Source organism: Triturus cristatus, chromosome 12 (genome assembly GCF_964204655.1).
Source record: "Triturus cristatus chromosome 12, aTriCri1.1, whole genome shotgun sequence".
Lineage (NCBI taxonomy): Eukaryota > Metazoa > Chordata > Amphibia > Caudata > Salamandridae > Triturus > Triturus cristatus.
Genome location: NC_140595.1, coordinates 79,352,670 through 79,371,837, shown reverse-complemented (window position 1 = coordinate 79,371,837; position 19,168 = coordinate 79,352,670). Strand labels below are relative to the sequence as shown.

At 43.4% G+C, this 19,168-nt stretch overlaps 1 protein-coding gene across 3 annotated transcripts in view; it reads left to right on the top strand.

The window, feature by feature from the left end:
• The window catches only part of LOC146772622 (neuronal acetylcholine receptor subunit alpha-7-like), a 90,464-nt gene that overhangs the window by 28,678 nt on the left and 42,618 nt on the right, over nucleotides 1-19,168 (top strand). For all 3 annotated transcript variants that reach the window (XM_085638814.1, XM_085638815.1, XM_085638813.1), the window contains exons 5-6: nucleotides 6,802-6,911; nucleotides 14,942-15,021. In XM_085638814.1, coding sequence (XP_085494940.1) covers nucleotides 6,802-6,911; nucleotides 14,942-15,021 — 190 coding nt within the window. The remainder of the gene's footprint in view (nucleotides 1-6,801; nucleotides 6,912-14,941; nucleotides 15,022-19,168) is intronic.

Below are 19,168 nucleotides of genomic sequence, written 5' to 3'. Positions count from 1 at the left end.
AGAGTGGCTTTGATACTGTTAGACCTGTCCGCAGCATTCGATACGGTTCACCACGCTATATTGCTGAGCTGTTTAAATACCTGTGGAATTCAAGGGAAGGCCTGGGATCTTTTAAGATCCTTCCTTGCAGACAGGAAACAGACCGTTGCCCTTGGGCACTTTCAGTCCATTCCCTTCTCCCTGCCTTGTGGGGTCCCGCAAGGATCATCACTTAGTCCGACTCTTTTTAATATTTATGTTAGTGCATTGGCCCCAATTATAGATGCTTTTGGTTTTGGCCTTACATCATATGCCGACGATACTCAGATTGTGGTATCTTTGACACCGGAGGGAGAGGCGGATACGGAAGGACGCTTCCACGAATGCATGCTAGCAGTTGACAATTGGATGGCCAACAATTGCCTCAAATTGAACTCCGAGAAAACTGAGGTGATATTGTTTGGGAATTGCACTAGTTTCTGGACTCCCTCCTGGTGGCCGGATTCAATGGGGAATTCCCCCCTGCCTACTACAAAAGTTAAAAACCTGGGAATATTACTTGATGATAAACTGACCTTAGGTCCTCAAGTAAATGTGGTAGCTTCTAAAACCAGCTATATTATTAAAGTGCTGAGGAAAGTTCTGCCCTCGCTGCCCAGGGAAAGTAGACAAACGGTAGTTGGTGTGCTGGTGATGGCCAGACTGGACTACTGTAATGGACTCTACCTCAATAAACAACAAAGAGGATTAAAAAAACTGCAGATACTTCAGAATACGGCTGTTAGACTACTTATGGGCCAGTCAAGTCGTTCCTCTCTTTCTAAGGAAAGGAAAGCCCTACACTGGCTCCCAGTCAAGAGCCGAATACAGTTCAAGGTACTATGCTTGGCTTTTAATGCCTTACACGGCATGGGTCCAGAGTTTTTACAGCAGAGGCTGTGTTGGTATGTCCCAGGCAGATTACTGCGGTCTAAAGAAGCCTTCTTGGCCAAGGTGCCACGTATAAAGAAAGCCCGTTGGGGGGGCAAAAGCTTTGTTCACGGCACAGCAATGGCTTGGAACGAATTGCCGCGCCATCTGAGAACTATCACAGAGCTCTTACCTTTTCGCAAAGAATTAAAAACCTGGCTCTTTTCTAAGGATTAGGCGTCCCTCCACTTCTGGCCTGCATCAGTTTTGGAATCAGTAAGCGCCAGGACACCTCCGGGTATTTGTTGCGCTCTATATATTTCATTAACATTAACATTAACAATAATTTAGATGTTCTTTTTTGTTATGTTTCATCTTCGCCCAGTGGTGGTAGTCTATTATCATTCTTCGATCTCCAGCAGTATTGTTACAATGTTTGTTCTCAATTCTCTGCTTGCTTCACAGCTAAGTCGATAATTGTCATCATAGCTCTATTTCCACTAGTGTTTGTATGATGTTTGTCGTAACTCTTCAACTACGACAATATTGAAACGATGTTTACCACTTTCCTCTCGCAGCAATACTGATACAATACTTATCATCAGCTTCTCTCTTCACCAATATTAGGATTTTATTTTCATTATTTCTATTTTCTCCAAACTTGGTGCAACGATTAACACCATTCCTCTTAACGAATTGGTACAATTCGTATCGCGATTCTGCTATTTTCTTAAGTATTGGTACAATGATTATCACCATTCTTCTAATCATGAAATATGAAATACCAGCATTTGTAAAGCACACAGATACCTCCAGAGAGATGTCCCGGCACTGGGGGCCGTCGGGAAGATTAAGCGAGCTATTGCCCAGAGTCACATGGTGCTGGGCTAACCTGGCACCGGGGATTGAACCATGAACCCCATGGTCCGGATTCAGGCACCCTGGCCGCTGCGCCACACCTCTTCCACATCTCAGTACTAATACAGCTATAATTATCGTTCTATTTTCTGTAGTATGGCCACAGCGATGACACCCATTCTTCTAATAGGACTAGAATGAGTGCAATATTCATTACCCTTACTTTCTCCAGTATTGACATGATGTTTGTCTCACTTACCTATTTATCCTAACATTGTCACAACTCGGCCTAGGTGGTGAACTGCGCTCTGTTCGCGGAGTTTTGAGCGCTCCGCGGAGCACAGAGTTTTTTCTGCGCTCTCCAATGTTAAGTTGGCGAGCGAGGAAGATCCAGCACTAGACCACCTCCCAGCAAGATGTCTCAATGCGGGCGCTCCGAAATGGCCACGACCGTTTGTGTTGAGAAACCATCCATTTGCGTTGAGGAAGTTGCCGCTTGAGTACAACATCTACTTGAGCAACAGAAGGAAGCATTGCCCTCTTGCTCTGCGCATGGTGCCGTTAGTGCTGATTTTCCAGCATGGGACAAACACCCGGCGCTAAAAATCAGCACGAATGGCACGATTTAACGCACTCCGCCGCTTGCAGAACTCTGCTTAGCGAGGCAGAGTTTTTTGGTCACTTCCCAGTTACCCTAACTCCGCCCAGGCCTAGTCACAACGCATGACATCATTCTTTGATTTTATCCTGCATATGAGCAATAATCATCTTAATTTTTCTAATTGCCCAATTATTGGTTTAATACTTGTCATGATTCTTCGATTCCTCCAGTATTGGTATGATAATGCTCTTGAAGTCTTGCATTTCTCCAGAACTGATTGACATTTTTTATCTCCCTATTATTGGAACTATGTTTATTATCATACTTTTATCTCATGCTATAGTGATACTTCAATTCTTCTTTCATCTCAATATTAACTCAAAAGTTCCCACATTTTGTTTCAACGTCCATCTTTAGTTGTATGATATTTGTCTTCTCTCTTCTGTTTTCACTGTATTGGAAGAATGTTGATTTTTCACTCTTTTCCCTTTGCTATTTGTTAGAAAGTGGGTCTGTAGTTGGCAGTAGTTAGCACCCTGTCCAAGTATGGACCTTCACTCTAGTCCGGGTAATGGAGTGACACAACCCTTGCTCACCCCCTTGATAGCTTGGCACTAGCAGTCAGGCTTATCTCAGAGGCAATGTATAAAGCATTTGTACCCACACACACAGTAACACAGTGAAAACACTACAAAAGGAATACACACCAGTTTAGAAACATAACCAATATGAATCTAAAGACAATGAGACCAATAACAAAAATCCAATCTCACAATTCAAAATATCACTTTTAAAAGATTAAGCAAGTTTAGTCCATAGAAATCAATGGATGCGTTCGTTTAAGCACAAAGTACCTTAGAAGTGTCAAAAATCAAAGATGGTGCAAGGCGCAGGGGAAGTGAGGTTCCGGAAATGCTTAGCGAAGTGTCGGTTCCTTACTACACAGGGGAGGTGACGCATCTGTTCCTTACTGTCAGGGGAGGTGATGTGTCAGTTTCTTACAGCTGGGCAGGGGAAGTGATGCGTTGGTTTCTTACTGGCAGGGGAGGTGATACATCAGTCTCCAGACACGCGGCCTCGATTTGTTACTGCAGTGCAGTGTTGACTAAGAGTCGGAGTTGAGGGGCGATGCTTAAAAAATCCAGACGTGCTGCATTATTGTGACAGCAGCGATACAGGTGCTGTGTTGATTTCACAGAACGCGAGGCAGGCGCTGCGTCGATTCTTCAGCCGCGCGCAGGTGCTGCGTCTGAGTCAGAGCGGGTGCCACGGATGTCGGTGTCACGGTGCTTGGGGCTCACGCTACGGCTATTCTTCTCACGTGCTGCAACAAGGAGTTGGGCCCTGTGGTGAAAGCCGTGGTCGATGCTTCAAGCGGGAACCATGCTTCGGTGCAGACAGCGGTGATGTAATGGTTTTTGACATCGATGCACTGAGAAGACAGACGCTGGGAGTCGATGCGTGGATTTTCTCCTTAAAATCACCAAATTACACTTCCAAGGGCCAAGGAACTGGATTTAGTACCACTCAGCAAGTCAGGGCTCTCAGAAGAAGAGCCCAGGCGCTGATAGGTTGTCTTTGGTGGCCCTGATACTTCTTAACAGTAGGCAAGCACACACAAGTCCTTGAAGAACCTTGGAAGCAGGAGGTAGAAAGCAAAGTCTAGTCCTTTCACTTCCAGGACAGAAGCAGCAAGCAGCAGCCCAGCACAACAAAGCTACAGGCAGAGTGGCAGTCCCGCCTACAACATCCAGCTCTTCTCCCTGTGCAGAATGTCCTCAGTCCAGAAGTGTTCTGATTTTGGGGTATCAGGGGTCCAATACTTATAGCCCTTTCTGCCTTTAAAGTAGGCAAACTTCAAATGAAAGTCATTGTAGTGCACAAGACCCTGCCTTTCCCTGACCTAGCTCCACACACACTGCAGAGGGGTTGCGACAGCTGTGTGCGAGGACAGGCACAGCCCTATTCAGGTGTCAGTGACGCCGATCAGCCTGGTGCTGGTCCATCAGGATATGCAAGGCACACTTCAGCTGTCTTTGGGTGACTATCTAGAGTGAATGCACAAGAGCCCAACTGTCAGCCAACCCAGACATGTAATTTACAGACAGGCAGGGACACAGAATGGTTACGCAAGAGAAAATGCCCAATTTCTAAATGTGACATTTTCAAACACACAATTTACAAACAAACTTCACCAATACTTTTTCCACAGGGAGCACTTGCACTTTAGCACTGGTCAGCAGTGGTAAAGTGCCCAGCAAAACCAGGTCAGACAAAAATAGGAGGAAGAAAGCAAAATGTTTAGGGCTAACCCTGCAAAAAGGGCCAGGTCGAACAATAATTATCTAATATTTATCACCAGCACCCTTTCTTAACCAGTCTGTGTAAGATATCCTCAGTCTTCTGTTTCCTCCCAGATTGGTCCAATGATTATTATTATCATTATTACGATAGTCTCAAAATGTGTAAAACCTATTTCACCATTCCTGTGTTCCCTCCAATATTGGGATTTATTGGCATTCATTTATTTCCAACAGTATTGATATGTTTGTTGAAATTCCCCTATTTCCACCAGTATTAGTATGACGATTATTGTCCTTCATTTCCCCCCTGTATTTATACAATAAATATTGTAATTCTTCCATGCCCACTGTATCGCTACAATATTTGTTGTCATTCTCTAATTTTCCTCCAGTATTTTTATAGTGATTGTTGTGGGTTCTTCTTTCCTCCATGTATTGCTACATTGAATATTATTATTCAGGGATTCTCCCTAATCGTTTTATTTTATTTCCTGTCATTTCGCCATCTCCCCAGTATTGGTATTTGTTGTTAATCTCCTATATCTAGCAGGTATTTGTGTATTATATTTTCTCTTTTTAGCCAGATCGGTCAAATGTTTATCTACATTTCTTTATTTCTCACAGCATTTCATGAGAGTAATATTTTATTGTTACTGTTCCAATTCCTAGTGTATTGGATAAAGGTTATCAACTCTTCTACTATATTCTCATTCTTCTATCTTCGTGTGGGTTGATAAGACGTTTTGTCATTCATCTCTTTCCTTGAATATTGCTATGGTGGTAATTGACAGTCGTCTACCTCTACCAGTGCTGTCACTCTACAATATCTGTAAGTTTTGAAGGATTCGTAGTGTGACCACTTTAACGCCCCCAGCTTTGGTACAATAATTAGTAACACTTTTGTAGCTTCACAAATTTTAGTAGAGTGTTTGTTTTATTTGGCTGTTTCTCATAAATAGCAGTGCAATGTAACATACACTCTTTATAATAGTACAGAACCAAAACCTGCACTGAAAAAAATTAAGTTATTCTTGTTATTTTATTTCCTTAACTTTGTAAATAAAGTTCATTATCACCATTCTTTGATTTATTCAGTAGAGATATGATGTTTGCCTTCACATTTTAATTTGTCCCTGTAATGAGATAACTCTCTTCTTTCTTCGATCAGTGTTTAGCTTATGTTCATTGTCTTTCTTCTTTTGCCATAGTTTTGATAAGATGTTTATTGTAAGTCTTCTATTTACTCTGTAGGCCGTAAGAAGCATTTGGTATAGTTTGTCATCAATTTCTTTTTTTTTTTTAAATTTCAGTAAGATTTTATTGAGTTTTATTTTTACCACATACAACAAGCAAAAAAAAAATATATAATCACAAAACTAAACAAGTAGACATAAAACAAATAACATGCACCTTGTCTCGTGTGATGTTACTGGGCAGCGCCTGTTAGATGTAACGTTTGAGCAGCCGTTCGTTTGTCATCAATTTCTATTTCCAACAATATTAGTACCGCTTCCATGAAGACAGTACCCTCTTCCTGAGGTGCAGTCACATCTAGCTCACAACTCAAACTCTTCGCTATTGGTACAATGGTTAAAGTCTTTCTTTTATTTCTCGCTCCATTGGTGCACTGTTTATGGGGTGTTCTGTTGGTCCTCACTTTATTGCTACAATGTTTATCTTCTATTTCCCGCCACATTGCCACAGCCATCTCAGCTCCACAATGCTCCTCAAATTGCTGTTATATATTAGTTCAATTATATTTTTGTACGGTGCCATGTTACTGTGTTTTGACTGCTTCAGAGAAGCTTGAGACATTTCTCAATAAGGAATTTATTGAATACAGTAGTTATGTGTTAAAGGATTGCCCAAAATTTGTCCATAAAGGCTTTTATTTAGAGAGTTGTGAGAACAGTCATTAGCTACCGTCTGCCACATCTGTCGACTGGTTTGGAAGAGCCGCTGCCGAGCTTCTGTAGCAGAGACTACTGCCCTCCAATTGGAAACCCAAGTTATATTCCCCTTGTTCATTTAACTCTCCAAGAGCATCAGTGTTCTCTTAATCCCATCAGTATTGGTCCCATATGTATCAGCCTTATTATATTTTCAGCAGTTCCCGACACCAATATTGATCCTATATCTTGTTTCCAACAGTATTGGTATGATGTTTACCTTCGATGGAACCAGTCGGACTATCCTGGTGTGAAAAACTTGCGATTCTCCTCGGACCAGCTCTGGAAACCAGATATTCTGCTCTACAACAGGTACGCTAAAGGTTATATACAGGGAGATTCCAGGTCCAAAATATATGGCAGAGTTGGCTGTCACCTTCAGTATTTATCTGAGATTATGCAGCAAATATAGAGGTCTAAAATGAAAAATATGTAGGCTATGATGCTAAACTACTATCTCGGTGTGATACATTTTAACACACTCAAATATAAATAAAAAAACAACTCTTATGCTTGAGAAAAGACAGCAAAAGAAGTTTGTAAAGACAATAATTCGATACATATTGAGCAAGCAACTTTCAAAATAAAACATACAGTGAGTTTGTCTTCAATGGAATCACAGGAACACAATGTTATTAATGATGTTCCGGCTACGTCCCAGACACAATTTGTTATTAACAACTTATACAATATTGCACTAAGCAAACCAGAAACCTACAGAACTTATTGTATTAAAGGGTGCACTTCTTTATTCTGCACCTGCCAGCTGTTTGTAAAAACGTCCAAAAGCTCAGTCAGGTTCCCACTGAAGGGCTTGTAGAAGTACCACATTTCAACAAGAAAGAGCCCAATGGATAATATATTATACTATATTATATGGCTTGTGAATCAGCAAATTGCTGAACTGATAGACCCAGCGGGCGAGTAACGTAGTAAAGGCACTGCGCCCAGCATGTCTCCACTCCACGTTGTTTTCTTAAAGTAGGAGTCAAATATATATTTTAGCGACCAAGTTTTAAAAATTGTCATAATGATTGCAGCAAGTCATGTGGGGTCTAAGTGCATTAATGCTGCTACTGCAGGATCTGTGTATAATCCCAGCACAACTTCATCACAAACTAACGATTTAAATAAACACTGAAATTCTAAGAGGTTTATGCAAAGTGCATTCTTTTGACATGATTCACAGATATTGCTATCCAACCCAATGGTTCTGACTTTATTGACATTGGGATGTCGAACGGCTAATTGAGGCCAAAGATTCCATCATGTGGCCATGGGCCAGAAAGAGTAAGGTTTATGAGGGTGCTTGAGGCGTGAATGACTGGCCATCCCCAACTCTAGGACTCTTTGAGACGCAAGACTGCCCAAGTTCACTCAGTGGTGATCGCGACATGACTGTGCCCAGCACTACAAATCTCTCAGTGGCATGTGACTGAATCTGAACTAGCCCCACCACCCTTTAAGAATCAAATCTCTCTTATGTGATTGACCTATTGCCAACCTGCCAGTAGTAAAGCTGACTGGTGGGTTGCAGGCTCAGTGCTTAATGTGTCAAATAATCAGCACCAAGGCCCAGGATATATTCCAGGAGACCACTGCAGGGTGAACCACCATTGGTCCCTGCCAGCGCTGCCAAATACCAGTAACAACAACAACAACCCATTTACTACAACAGTCCTACAAATGTGACAATTTGGACCATGCTAGGTTACTTAAAGCTGTAAGAATGGCCAGAGCACCCTGGTCCTATTATTTTTTAATATTATACTGAATTGTTAAACACTTTGCTTATGCATTTGCCGATGCTTCGGAACCACGTATGGAAGGAGTGAGAGAGAAGGAAACGTGTTGATAAATATCCCTGACACTTCCACCCATATGGTTCTCAAGTCTTCCAGGCCTGCAGGATTAGTCCAGTGAACAAGGAGCTATCTCAAGACCTGCATTGCATGGTACTGTGGAAGGGGCTCACTGGAGGGTCCTTTGAGGTTAAAAACAATAGATGTTAAAGGAGAAGCAAAATGTTTAGGGCTCTTCCTAAATACAACTTAAAGAAACTGTAACGAAACTGGACCAGACTTTTAAGTATTTCTCTTAGCAGGATTGTTCCTATGTGTCAGAAATAGCTATCTTCTAATTTGGTATTTGTTCAATCTTAAAATGGAAACTATGCTAAAAATTTTAATCAAAACCATTTACAATACTTGATTCAGTCTTTCAACATGGCTTAAATATGTACAGTTTTTAGGTCTGGCATTAGGTAAGACCTTTTTATGATTACAATTACCTACTGTACATTTCAGCTGTGCCCTGATGGCAACCATCTTGGATGGCTTGCAGCTCAGCTAACCGGCATTTCGCCGCTCGTCTGCACTGTTAAGCAGCAGCCTGTTGCAGACACGCAGCGGACAGACAGCCCTTAGGCGCATCACTCTGGGCACTGCTGCCGCATGCTTTGGCAGTATTATTTTGCCTTTTTTACTACACCATACTGAGGGCTAACTGTTGTTTTATTGCGATTTGCACCGAAATGAGATACTAGGGAGTGCTGGGGAACTTTGAAAAAGGAATTAATTTGCCCATTTTATGTTTGCACTTTCCTTTGCGCCTATTTGAAATACTGGGGAACGCTTAAAAAATAATTTACTTGCCGCATTTTATGATTGAAATGACCTGCTTTTACTTTGCTTGGTCACCCAACTACTCAGTCTGCCGCGGGTTTCCCGATTGTGCAAAGGGAGCCTGGATGCGTCCTGCTTTTCATTTCAGCTGCGCCCTAACGGCTGCCATCTTGGACGGCTTGCAGCGGAACTGTCCGTAAATTCAATGCTTGGTCTGCACTATTAAACGGCAGCCTAGCACTGATGTGTGCAGCAGATGCGCGCAGCAGGCGTGCCAAAGGCAAGCCCATTAGCGTTCGACCAGGGCCAGGACCCCTGCCCCTTGCAAGGTTCTCAGGAAAGTCTTTTTGCCTGACCAGCTAAAAGCACTCCGCCCAACCTGTACGGAGGCATGTCAATCCTCGATTGATCCTTCAGTTTATGGCAACCACTGCAAACATTGCCATTTCACTTGCAACCCTAAGGATCCCCCCGCAATCTTAGGCGATGCGCCTAGCATCAATACTCAAGCTGTGGAGAGAAGAGCGCCTTGGATGGAGGCTGCTCGACCAAGAGCGGCTTCTATTTTTTCAGTTTAAACTGCCACTCCTTGCACAGGCTCCTTGCCCAGGAAACCTGGCTACACAAGGCATCCCTTCCAAAAGTCATCACCGCATTGCCACATAACTATTGCATTACTAGAAGGGACCGCAAAGACAAGTTAGGAGGCGGCATTGCCATTATCTACAGTGATGTCTTCCAGTGTAAAATAGGGAACTTCCCTCCCCAGCTTGCGAAGCCCTCTTCTCCTCACTTCACCTTAAGCCTAAACTTACGGTGTCCAGTGCCTTAATCTATTGTCACTCCCGGCTGTGCCGGAAAATGGTGCTCTACTGATCCTGACTTAATCTCTCCATACATATTAAAAAGCACTGCCTTTACACTTTTAGAAGGCCTAAATTTGCATCACGGAGATGCCACCTGCAAACTAAGTCAAATTTTTAGAGAAGATCTGGGCATTATAAAACTCAATTTAATTAACTCTACCCCTACACGCAAGTAGGGCTACACAATGACCCCATTTTTTCAAATGTTTCTGGTCTCACCACCGGCTTCCCTATGCCATTTGGTGGACAGTCCATTGTGCAGTTCCTTTTTTCCTTCCCCACTACACTTCCTTCTGCCCTGTCGCTACAGGTCCTAAAGTGATGGTCAGAAATTGGGTTAAACTGGACATTCCTGCCTTCAATACCCATTTATCTAGCACTTTTCCCCAACTGGCTCGCCAGGTTGTCCGTCAACAGCCCACGGTCGATAACTGGCTTAGAAACTCCCTTGACACAATTTTACCAGCCAAATTAAAATCTGTATCCAGGCATCACCCCCTGCCCCTTGGTTTAATTTATCTCTGCTAGAAGAAAAAAATCTTTGCAAGGGAGTGGTGGAAACAGTATGATCACAATTATAAATTAAAATATAAAATAGCCGTGATCCATTACCATAGGAACTGTAGAAATGCTCGTGCCTCCTTCTTCTCTGTAATAATTTCAAAAGCCAAAAACTGCCCAAAAACCCTTTTCAAAGTGGTTCAAGACCTGCCCGACCCCAGTAACACGGTGTCCTCCCCCCACTGTCTCAAGCCCGATGTGGAGAGTTGGCAGCCTATTTAGTCGAGAAAGTCACAAATATTCAACTCACTCTGGCCTCAGCAAGCACTGTCTAGCCCCAGGCCAAGAGCATTAGCTCATCTCCTATTCTCACCTCGTCTTGCTTTAAAGAAAACATTCACCGGCCATAAGCCAGCGCCGGCTCAATTACACTCTCTTCCCACTGAGATTTATTGCTATATATGGACCTACTGCAGTCCATTAAATCAGGTTCCCCGCTCGATCCTCTTCCCCCTGCCAAATTGAGCATTTTAAGTCCTCACCTCATGTCTCCCCTGGTTGAACTGCTGAACTCTTCCGTGCTTAGGGGCTTCTTCCCAAAGCCTGGAAGCATGCCATGGTGCCCCCTGTTAAAAAAAAAATACATATATATTTGGACCCATCCATCTGGTTCAATTACAGGTCCCTTTATTTGCTGCCCATTTGCTCCAAAATACTGGAGAAGCATGTAAACACCCAGTTCAGCTTATTTGTGGAAGCCCAAAATGCCCTTCACCCTCCCCATTCTGGATGAAGAGCTGAGTAAGGCACTGAATCTGCTGTACTAGGAGTTACAGAGCATCTCAGACGGCTCCTGGACATAGGCGGTACAGTCACACTTACCTTACCTAGACCTCAGCGTGGCTTTTTATGCCATTTCTCACAGCATTCTTGTCTAAAGATTGACACATCTGGGTCTCCAGGGCATTGTGCTGACCTGGTTATCCTTCTTCCTGATGGGTCGCACCTTTCAGGATTTCTCAACAAACGTTAAGTCTAGCACACACCTGCTCTCTTCCGGAGTCCTGCAAGGGTCTGCCCTCGGCCCCATGCTTTTCAAAATTTACGTCTGACCTCTTGTGGACCTAGTGGAAAGCTGTGGCCTCACCCTCTTTTCATACACGGAGATCACCCAGATTATCTTCTCTTTGTTCTCCAAGCAGGATGCCTCCTCCGAAGACCTCAACTCCTGCCTCGGCCTTGTCTCCACTTGGATGCATTCTAACTCTCTAAAGTTGAACGGTGACAAGACCGAGGTTATGGTATTGGGTAGGAATCCCCAACTCTGGGGGCCCCAACACTGGCCTTCCTCTCCTGGGACTCTCTCTGTACCCACTAAAAGGTGAAGAACCCCAGCTTTTGGTTAGACTCCACTCTATCCATGAAGCCCCAAGCAGCCAAGGAGGCCTCTTTATGCTTTGCCATTACTAAGTAGCTTAAAAAGATCATATGCATGCTTCCCTTCCCTGCCCAGAGAACCGTCATCCAGGCCATGATTTTGTATGGGCTAGATTACGGTAACAACATATAGCTGGGAGCAGATAAGACCGTGATCAGACGCCTTCAGGTGGCTCGGAACTCTACCGTCAGGCTCCTGCTCCGGTTCCCAAAATATTCTCCTGTGTCTGGCCTTCTTCAGGACCTTCAATTTTAAAGCATTGTGCTATATGTATAAAATCCACTCGAGCACAGGACCTTGCCATACATTACCACCCCTCCCGCACTCTGCGTTCAGGTAATCAACCCCTTTTTATAGTTCCCAGAGTTAGACGCGCCCGAATGGGTGGTCGCTCTTTTTCTTCACTTGGCCCCAGGTTATGGAATGGCCTTCCAGAGTCTCTGCGATGCTGCACCTCCCTACTCACCTTCCTCAGGGAGCTGGAAACATGGTTATTGTAATCTACTCTTTATGCTGAAGGAACCGAAAACCTGGTTATTTTAGTACCACTCCTTACGCTGTCTAGCTTGCCACCGAAGCGCTGGGAAACCCTTCTGGGTAGCCACACGCTATACAAGAATGCAATAATAATAATAATAATACCTTTTGGTTTTACCAGATTTATAGATGCAATATACTTACAGTAGCTTTCAACCAGCCCACTTCATCCATTGGTCAGTGTTGTGTGACACATTGGGTCCACCCACTTCAGCCATTGGGTAAATTCACTGTGAGTGATGGCATCTTCTCTTTCACAAAACACACATCCACACAAAGTAGTTCCCTTCACTGCCAGGGTTTACTATGGCAAAGTTTACTTTGTGAGGCCAGATAAAATATTTTGTGTTCGGCAGGTGTTTATTATATATATTGGCACGAATTCTAAGCAGCTCCTCAAAAATAATGTTTTACAAAAATGATGGCAAAAAACAAAGCAATAATTGACAAAGGCAAAAGGCAGCCAGTCAACACCAGACACACTGGCTTTGCAAATGCTTTCTGCTGCTTGTTGACAAGAAAAGACTAAAGTATTTCCTAAAAATAACCCGGAGTTTAATACACTGAGGAAATTAGCAACACGCGAGATATTGACATCTCTAGAATGCACCCATTCATCAACGAAACAGGCAAAGGGTGCATTGTGTAAGAAACCTTATTATTATACAAATGTAGACATTTTGGAACTCTTGGCCCATTTCAGCAAGAAACACATTGACTATATTGAATTCTGCTAAAGATGATTAAATATGTGTTAAATATTTTTTTTAATGCATTATTAGTTTAGAAGTAACTATGGATGCACAATTGCACAATTTCCATTGTCCTGTCAAACTTATGGTTTTAGGTAAAAGTCCATCTTTTTTCCTGATAATGGATCCACTTTCTACAATGTCAAGCCATTGAGTTAAGATCAGAGCTTAGAGGCAATGTATACAGCACATTTCATTGTGTAACTGTCCCCCCTGCCTCCCAGTTATGGTGCACCATGGTCCCAGTCCTGGAATTTGATGTAGCAAATCAGCATATTCTCTGACAGTGTTCATTTCCTTCAGTTGAACCAATAGGCTAATACATCTGATGGCAATAATTTGGAAGTGAAAGCTGACACATGTAGACTTTTTCCTACAAATGTACAGCAATTTGGCAACTCTACTACCTAAATGTGATTGAATCCTGATGTTCCAGATGCTACTGTATGTGCCTGGTGATGCGATGGATATTTCACGCGGTAGCAGTAAGGTGGCCATGGTCTGATCACTCACACACTTAGACTTGAGCAATGGTCACAATTATTTCTGGTGTTTCTCTGTACAATGTGATCAATGTATACAGGCGAGGAGCCCTATGCCTGAAGGATGGGCATATTTGCACCTATGGGCATGGGCACATACCTATACACCTACATGTGAATGCAGGCATGCATGTCAAAAGTGGTATTTGTGACCCCGGCAACTGAGGAACCAGCACATAAGATGCACACAAGCATCCAGGCCCAGGTTTTCTAAAGACTTTTACAGCACAATTGACACAAAGTGATGTTGAGCCTCTCATGGATTACTGTCTAGCGCAAATGGTTTTTGTGAGGGAAAGGTGCGCCTTTTTCATTGCAAAAAAAGTCTTTTTGCTTCATTGTGTCACTTTAGGCAAGTGAGCATTACTTGGGCATTACTGGGGCAGATCAGCCATTTTGACACAAGCCCAGTCTACGAAGATAGCCAGAGTGGGCTTTGGATGGAAAACTAACGACTCCTTGAAGCAGGTCTTTATTCACAAGGGGAAATGTCTTTATATCAACCAAGGCATTGCAAATGTGCTGCACTGCACAGCACACATTGCATGCATGCGATCATTCTGAGGTTGTCCCAGCAGAGAAACTGGCACTGGAAGGGTATGGTTCCATTATAAATCTTATGCTACACAAAGCAAACTCACCCTGCAACAAGGTGCAAGGCTGCGTGCCATGGAAAGCCGCCATTTTGTGCATCAGCGTGGCAGATGACAACACCTTCAGTAGGCCAATATTAGTAGATGTGGCTGTGTGCTGCGTTTTTCCCTTTCACAATGTGGCACACTAAATTTGGTCACTGTGTTATGTTGCGCGTAAAGTGAGTAAATCTGGACCCCATCATCAGTTGACGTCCATGCCACCTAGTCGAAGAGCTCCCAGATGTTTCATTAATGCTGGAACATTTGTTGTGCATATTCCAACTTGCAGACACGCAGCCACAGGAATCACCACTGTGGCTGGATGCACATGGTACACAATGTTGTGTATGATAGGTCATTGAGGATGGGTGGAGGCAATGTCATATACAACACAAGGCTCATTGTTGACAAAAAAAATTCTTGACGGCATCTTTATTGTTGTTTTAGTGCCAACGAAGACTTTGATTCAACGTTCCACACCAACATCCTGGTGAACTCCAGTGGGTACTGCCAGTGGCTGCCCCCAGGTAAGGACCGCCAGGCCAGATGTATTTATTTATTTGTTTGTGAGTTTTATAGCACTGCTGTATGAGACACACTCTTGCAACTACAGTCCACGACTCGTGTCACATCTCTACCCCTTGATGCAACACCATTGCATGGCACAAAGTAAAGCATTACCAGCCCTTGGCACACAGGTATGATTGTTCAATCCTGATTGGTTACGCATTCATCCAATGAGCTGTTTATTTAGGACCTTGATGGACAGCTCAGAGGTGGGAAGAGGATTAGTGGAGAGTGTGCTTAACTGGGTAAGTGGCTGCAGGTGGTGAACACAGGCACTCGTTTTTGGATATCACAGATATGCAGGAGTCTAGTATATTGCTTTGTTTTTAGGAAATGAAACTCATTTTGGAACACTCCAATATTCCAAAATTAAGAAAAAAGGTCTATTATTGTGCATCTTTTTTCGGGAACTAAACTGAGGACCTGATTCGCAAAGGTCCTCCGCACTCGTGGCGGAGTCGCCGCACTCGTGGCGGAGTCGCCGCACTCGTGGGGGAGGCCTCACCCTCAGGGCGGAATCTTTGCAATGAGAACTCTCATTGCGAAGATTCTGCCCCTAATGCTGAGACTCCCCCATGACTTCGGAGCCTCCGCCACGAGTCTCATTGCGGAGATTCCGCCCCGAGTGTAAAGACTTCCCCACGACTGCGGGACATCCGCCACGAATGTGGAAGCCCTTTGTGAATCAGGCTCTGAATATTTCATAATTGATGTATCTGTTAAATGTACACTTGTTTGCGTAGTGTTTTAAGGCTCATATCATAGAAATAGCTAAGATAGGGGTCCCAGGGTTCGAACCGCTGCTGTAGGGTCCACAATCCTCTGCGGGGCTCTACCTAAAAAAAAATACCTTTGCAGTTACTTGCTTGGCTCAGCGAATTATTTAATGCGTCAATCAATCATTAATCCTCAAGAGATTACCTGCATTTATTTCAAGATGCCTTGAACTTCATTTCCCACTTAATTATGACAGCAGATTAACTGGGAGCTGTCAATCAAGCAAGCCCATGAGCTGTGCTTTAACCTAAAGGCATTTCTAAAGTCTTTGAAGAAAGGAGGTTTCTTCTCCTCTGAAAACTCATTTGATGTTTAATTTAGCAGCAAGAAGCCCTTCTGGGCCACAGCAGGGAGATGTGGGGCACCAGCCAAGAAGTAGGTGATATACACGTTTAAAGAAGATAGTAGTGTTCCCTGTTTTATTCATTTATATATAATACCCTGGGAATAATTTTTAAACTTTACTATTTCAACAGTGAGCGCATTTTTAGACGATTTATACCGACTGTAACCAGCTACGTAACAATCTGGCTTCACATGACAAGTGATCACTAGTTGCCCCGCCCCTTCCTGCTGGCAACATCTTGTGTTGAGACTTTGACGGAAACGCTCAAAGCATGAGGACCAAGACTCAGATTACTAAGGGTATGCGTTGCGCTGGCATGACATAAGTGATCGAAAGGCAATGCAAATCCTTATATGGTATTTACAAAGCCACGCAAGTCCGATTTGCGTGGCCATGCATGACTTTGTAATGAAATGTCACGCAACACATTGGCCTCCGCCACATTATATTTCCTTGGGTAGGTATTCCATGGGTGGAGCATGGGCGTTCCCTTGTATCCACCCATTTATTTTGATGCAATCCTAGATTTACTAAGTTCAGTAAACCTGTGAGTTTGCCAAAATGCTGCACCTCCCTGATCCAGGCGTAACGAGGAGAAATATCTTAATTTTGCAGCACACATAGAAAGAAGAAATGTTTTTATTTTCTATTTCTTTACTTTTGAAACAATCACACCGGCCGCGCTTTAGCTTAAGATGTTTGAAGCTAAAGCACAGGTGCCGTCATTGTAACCAAAGTAAAAAAATAGAAAAAGGGTGCAGCCGCCATTTTTTTCTATTTGTTTACTTTTGTTACAATCGTGACACCCGCGCTTTAGCTTTAAACATCTTAAGCTAAAGCACGGGTGCCACGATTGCTTTGCAATACAATAGCTTTCGCATTACTGAAAGTTTGAGCTATTGCTGTTGCATTATTTTAGCAACACCAATAGCTCAAACTTTCAGTAATGAGAGACCTATTGCATTGCAAATGCTTGTTCTCTCTGGCGGAAGTATGTGGCAGAGTACCAATGTGCCCCTCTACTCTCTGGAGGAAGAGTGTGGCAGAGTAGCTGTCTTTCTCTTTACTCCCTGGAGTGAGCGTGTGCTAGCATATATTTATGTGTCCCTTTACTCTCGGAAGTGTGTGGCAGAGAATCTGTCTGTCTCTTTACTCTCCTGAGTGAGAGTGTATTAGCATATCTACATGTCCCTTTACTCTTTGATGGAACAGTGTGGCATAGTATCGGTCAGTCTCTGTATTCTCTGGAATGAGCAATGTGTCCCTTTACTCTCCATTACAAGTGTGTGGCAGAGAATCTGTCTGTTTCTTTACTCTCTGGAGTGAGAGTGTGTTAGCATATGTTTGTGTCCATTTCCTCCATGGTGGAAGTGTGTGGCAGAGAATCTGTCTGTTTCTTTACTATCTGGAGTGACAGTGTATTAGCATATGTCTGTGTCCATTTACTCTATGGTGGAAGTGTGTGGCAGAGAATCTGTCTGTCTCTTTACTCTCTGGAGTGAGAGTGTCTTAACACATCTACGTGTCCTTTTACTTCCTGGTGGAACAGTGTGGCATAGTACGTGTAGCAGATTTCTTTCAGCTGACATGACGTGAGGCATTTCTCTGGGGCCTGATGTGGTAATAGTTGGTGCTTAGTAATATCTTTATTTAGTCTGTCTCTTGGAAGGCATTCCTATTGAGGAAGTTGTGGAAAGTTCTCCTCTGCTGGAATCTTCTCTTCTGGACTCTCTCTGTATGTTCTGCATGACCATCCACAGGGTGTTGCTGAGTCTGCAGGGGGTCCATCTCTTCCTGCAGGTTTAGTACTTTGTTATTGTCCACTTAGAACAACTTCATCCCTGTGCTTTGGTTTGGACATATTGCTTTTCATTGTTGTTGCAGCTATGAGTGTCCTCATCGGTGACTGCCCTGATGGCATGTTGCAGGTGCTCATTGTTGATACCTTGTGGTTCTTACCCTGCAACGCGCAAACGTTTGCTGTTTTATTCTCATTAAATGCTTTGGTTCTGCGCTTGGATGGGTTCCACCGTGGATGGTACATTGTTTTGCAACTGTTTGTTTCTGCTGGGGGGCAGCAATTGTGCCTGTACTGTGACATATATTTGTGCATCACTATCGGATGTGTCTATGTGTATGCAATTGTTTTTCAGTGGGTGTTTTTATGTTCTTCCTTGATTATAAAATGATTGCACTAAAATGCATTTTTGTTCACTAGATTTAGTATCCTGTTTAGGGGGCCAGGGTCAACCTCAGGAATATTTTCCTGGTGTGATCTTATCTGCAAATGTTAAGGGAAATACACACACAAACTCATCTCGTTGCTAACCTCAAGCGAACAGAGGGCCTGTTGCGACAACTTTACATCCAAGAGGTTTTCCCTTCCCTGTGGAGTTCCGTAGGGCTCTGCCTTGTCACCAACCCTATTTATCATTTATGTTACGTTGTTGGCCAAGTTAACAAGGGCTCACGGGCTCTCGTTGGGAACCTACGTCGATGACACGCAGATTGTCATCTCCATCTTTTTAAATGCCGACACGGAAAGCTAGAACATTCCATAACTGTTTGAAGCAAATCATGGGGCGGATGCACCAGAGCTATCTCAAACTGAATACAACTAAAACTGAGGTCATGGAGTTTGGGATAGGGCCTCTACTTTGGGACCAATCCTGGTAGCTGGCAGAGGCAGGTGTCTGTCTAGTCCCCTCAGCAAAGGTTAGGAATCTAGGATTTTTGTTTGATGTCCAACTTGACCATTCTGGTCAGATTAACCAGATGACATCATCTTGCTTCTTCCTGTTGAAAGTCTTGCGTATAATCCTACCGTTCATCCCTTTAGACCTCAGGGAAGTGGTCATAGTCGCCATAGTCCTCTCCCGTTTCGATTACTGCAATGCACTTTTCCTGGGAGTTGACAAGCACTAACTGTTAAAACTTGAATCACTGCAAAACACAGCAGCCCAAGTGTTGCTTAATATCCCTAA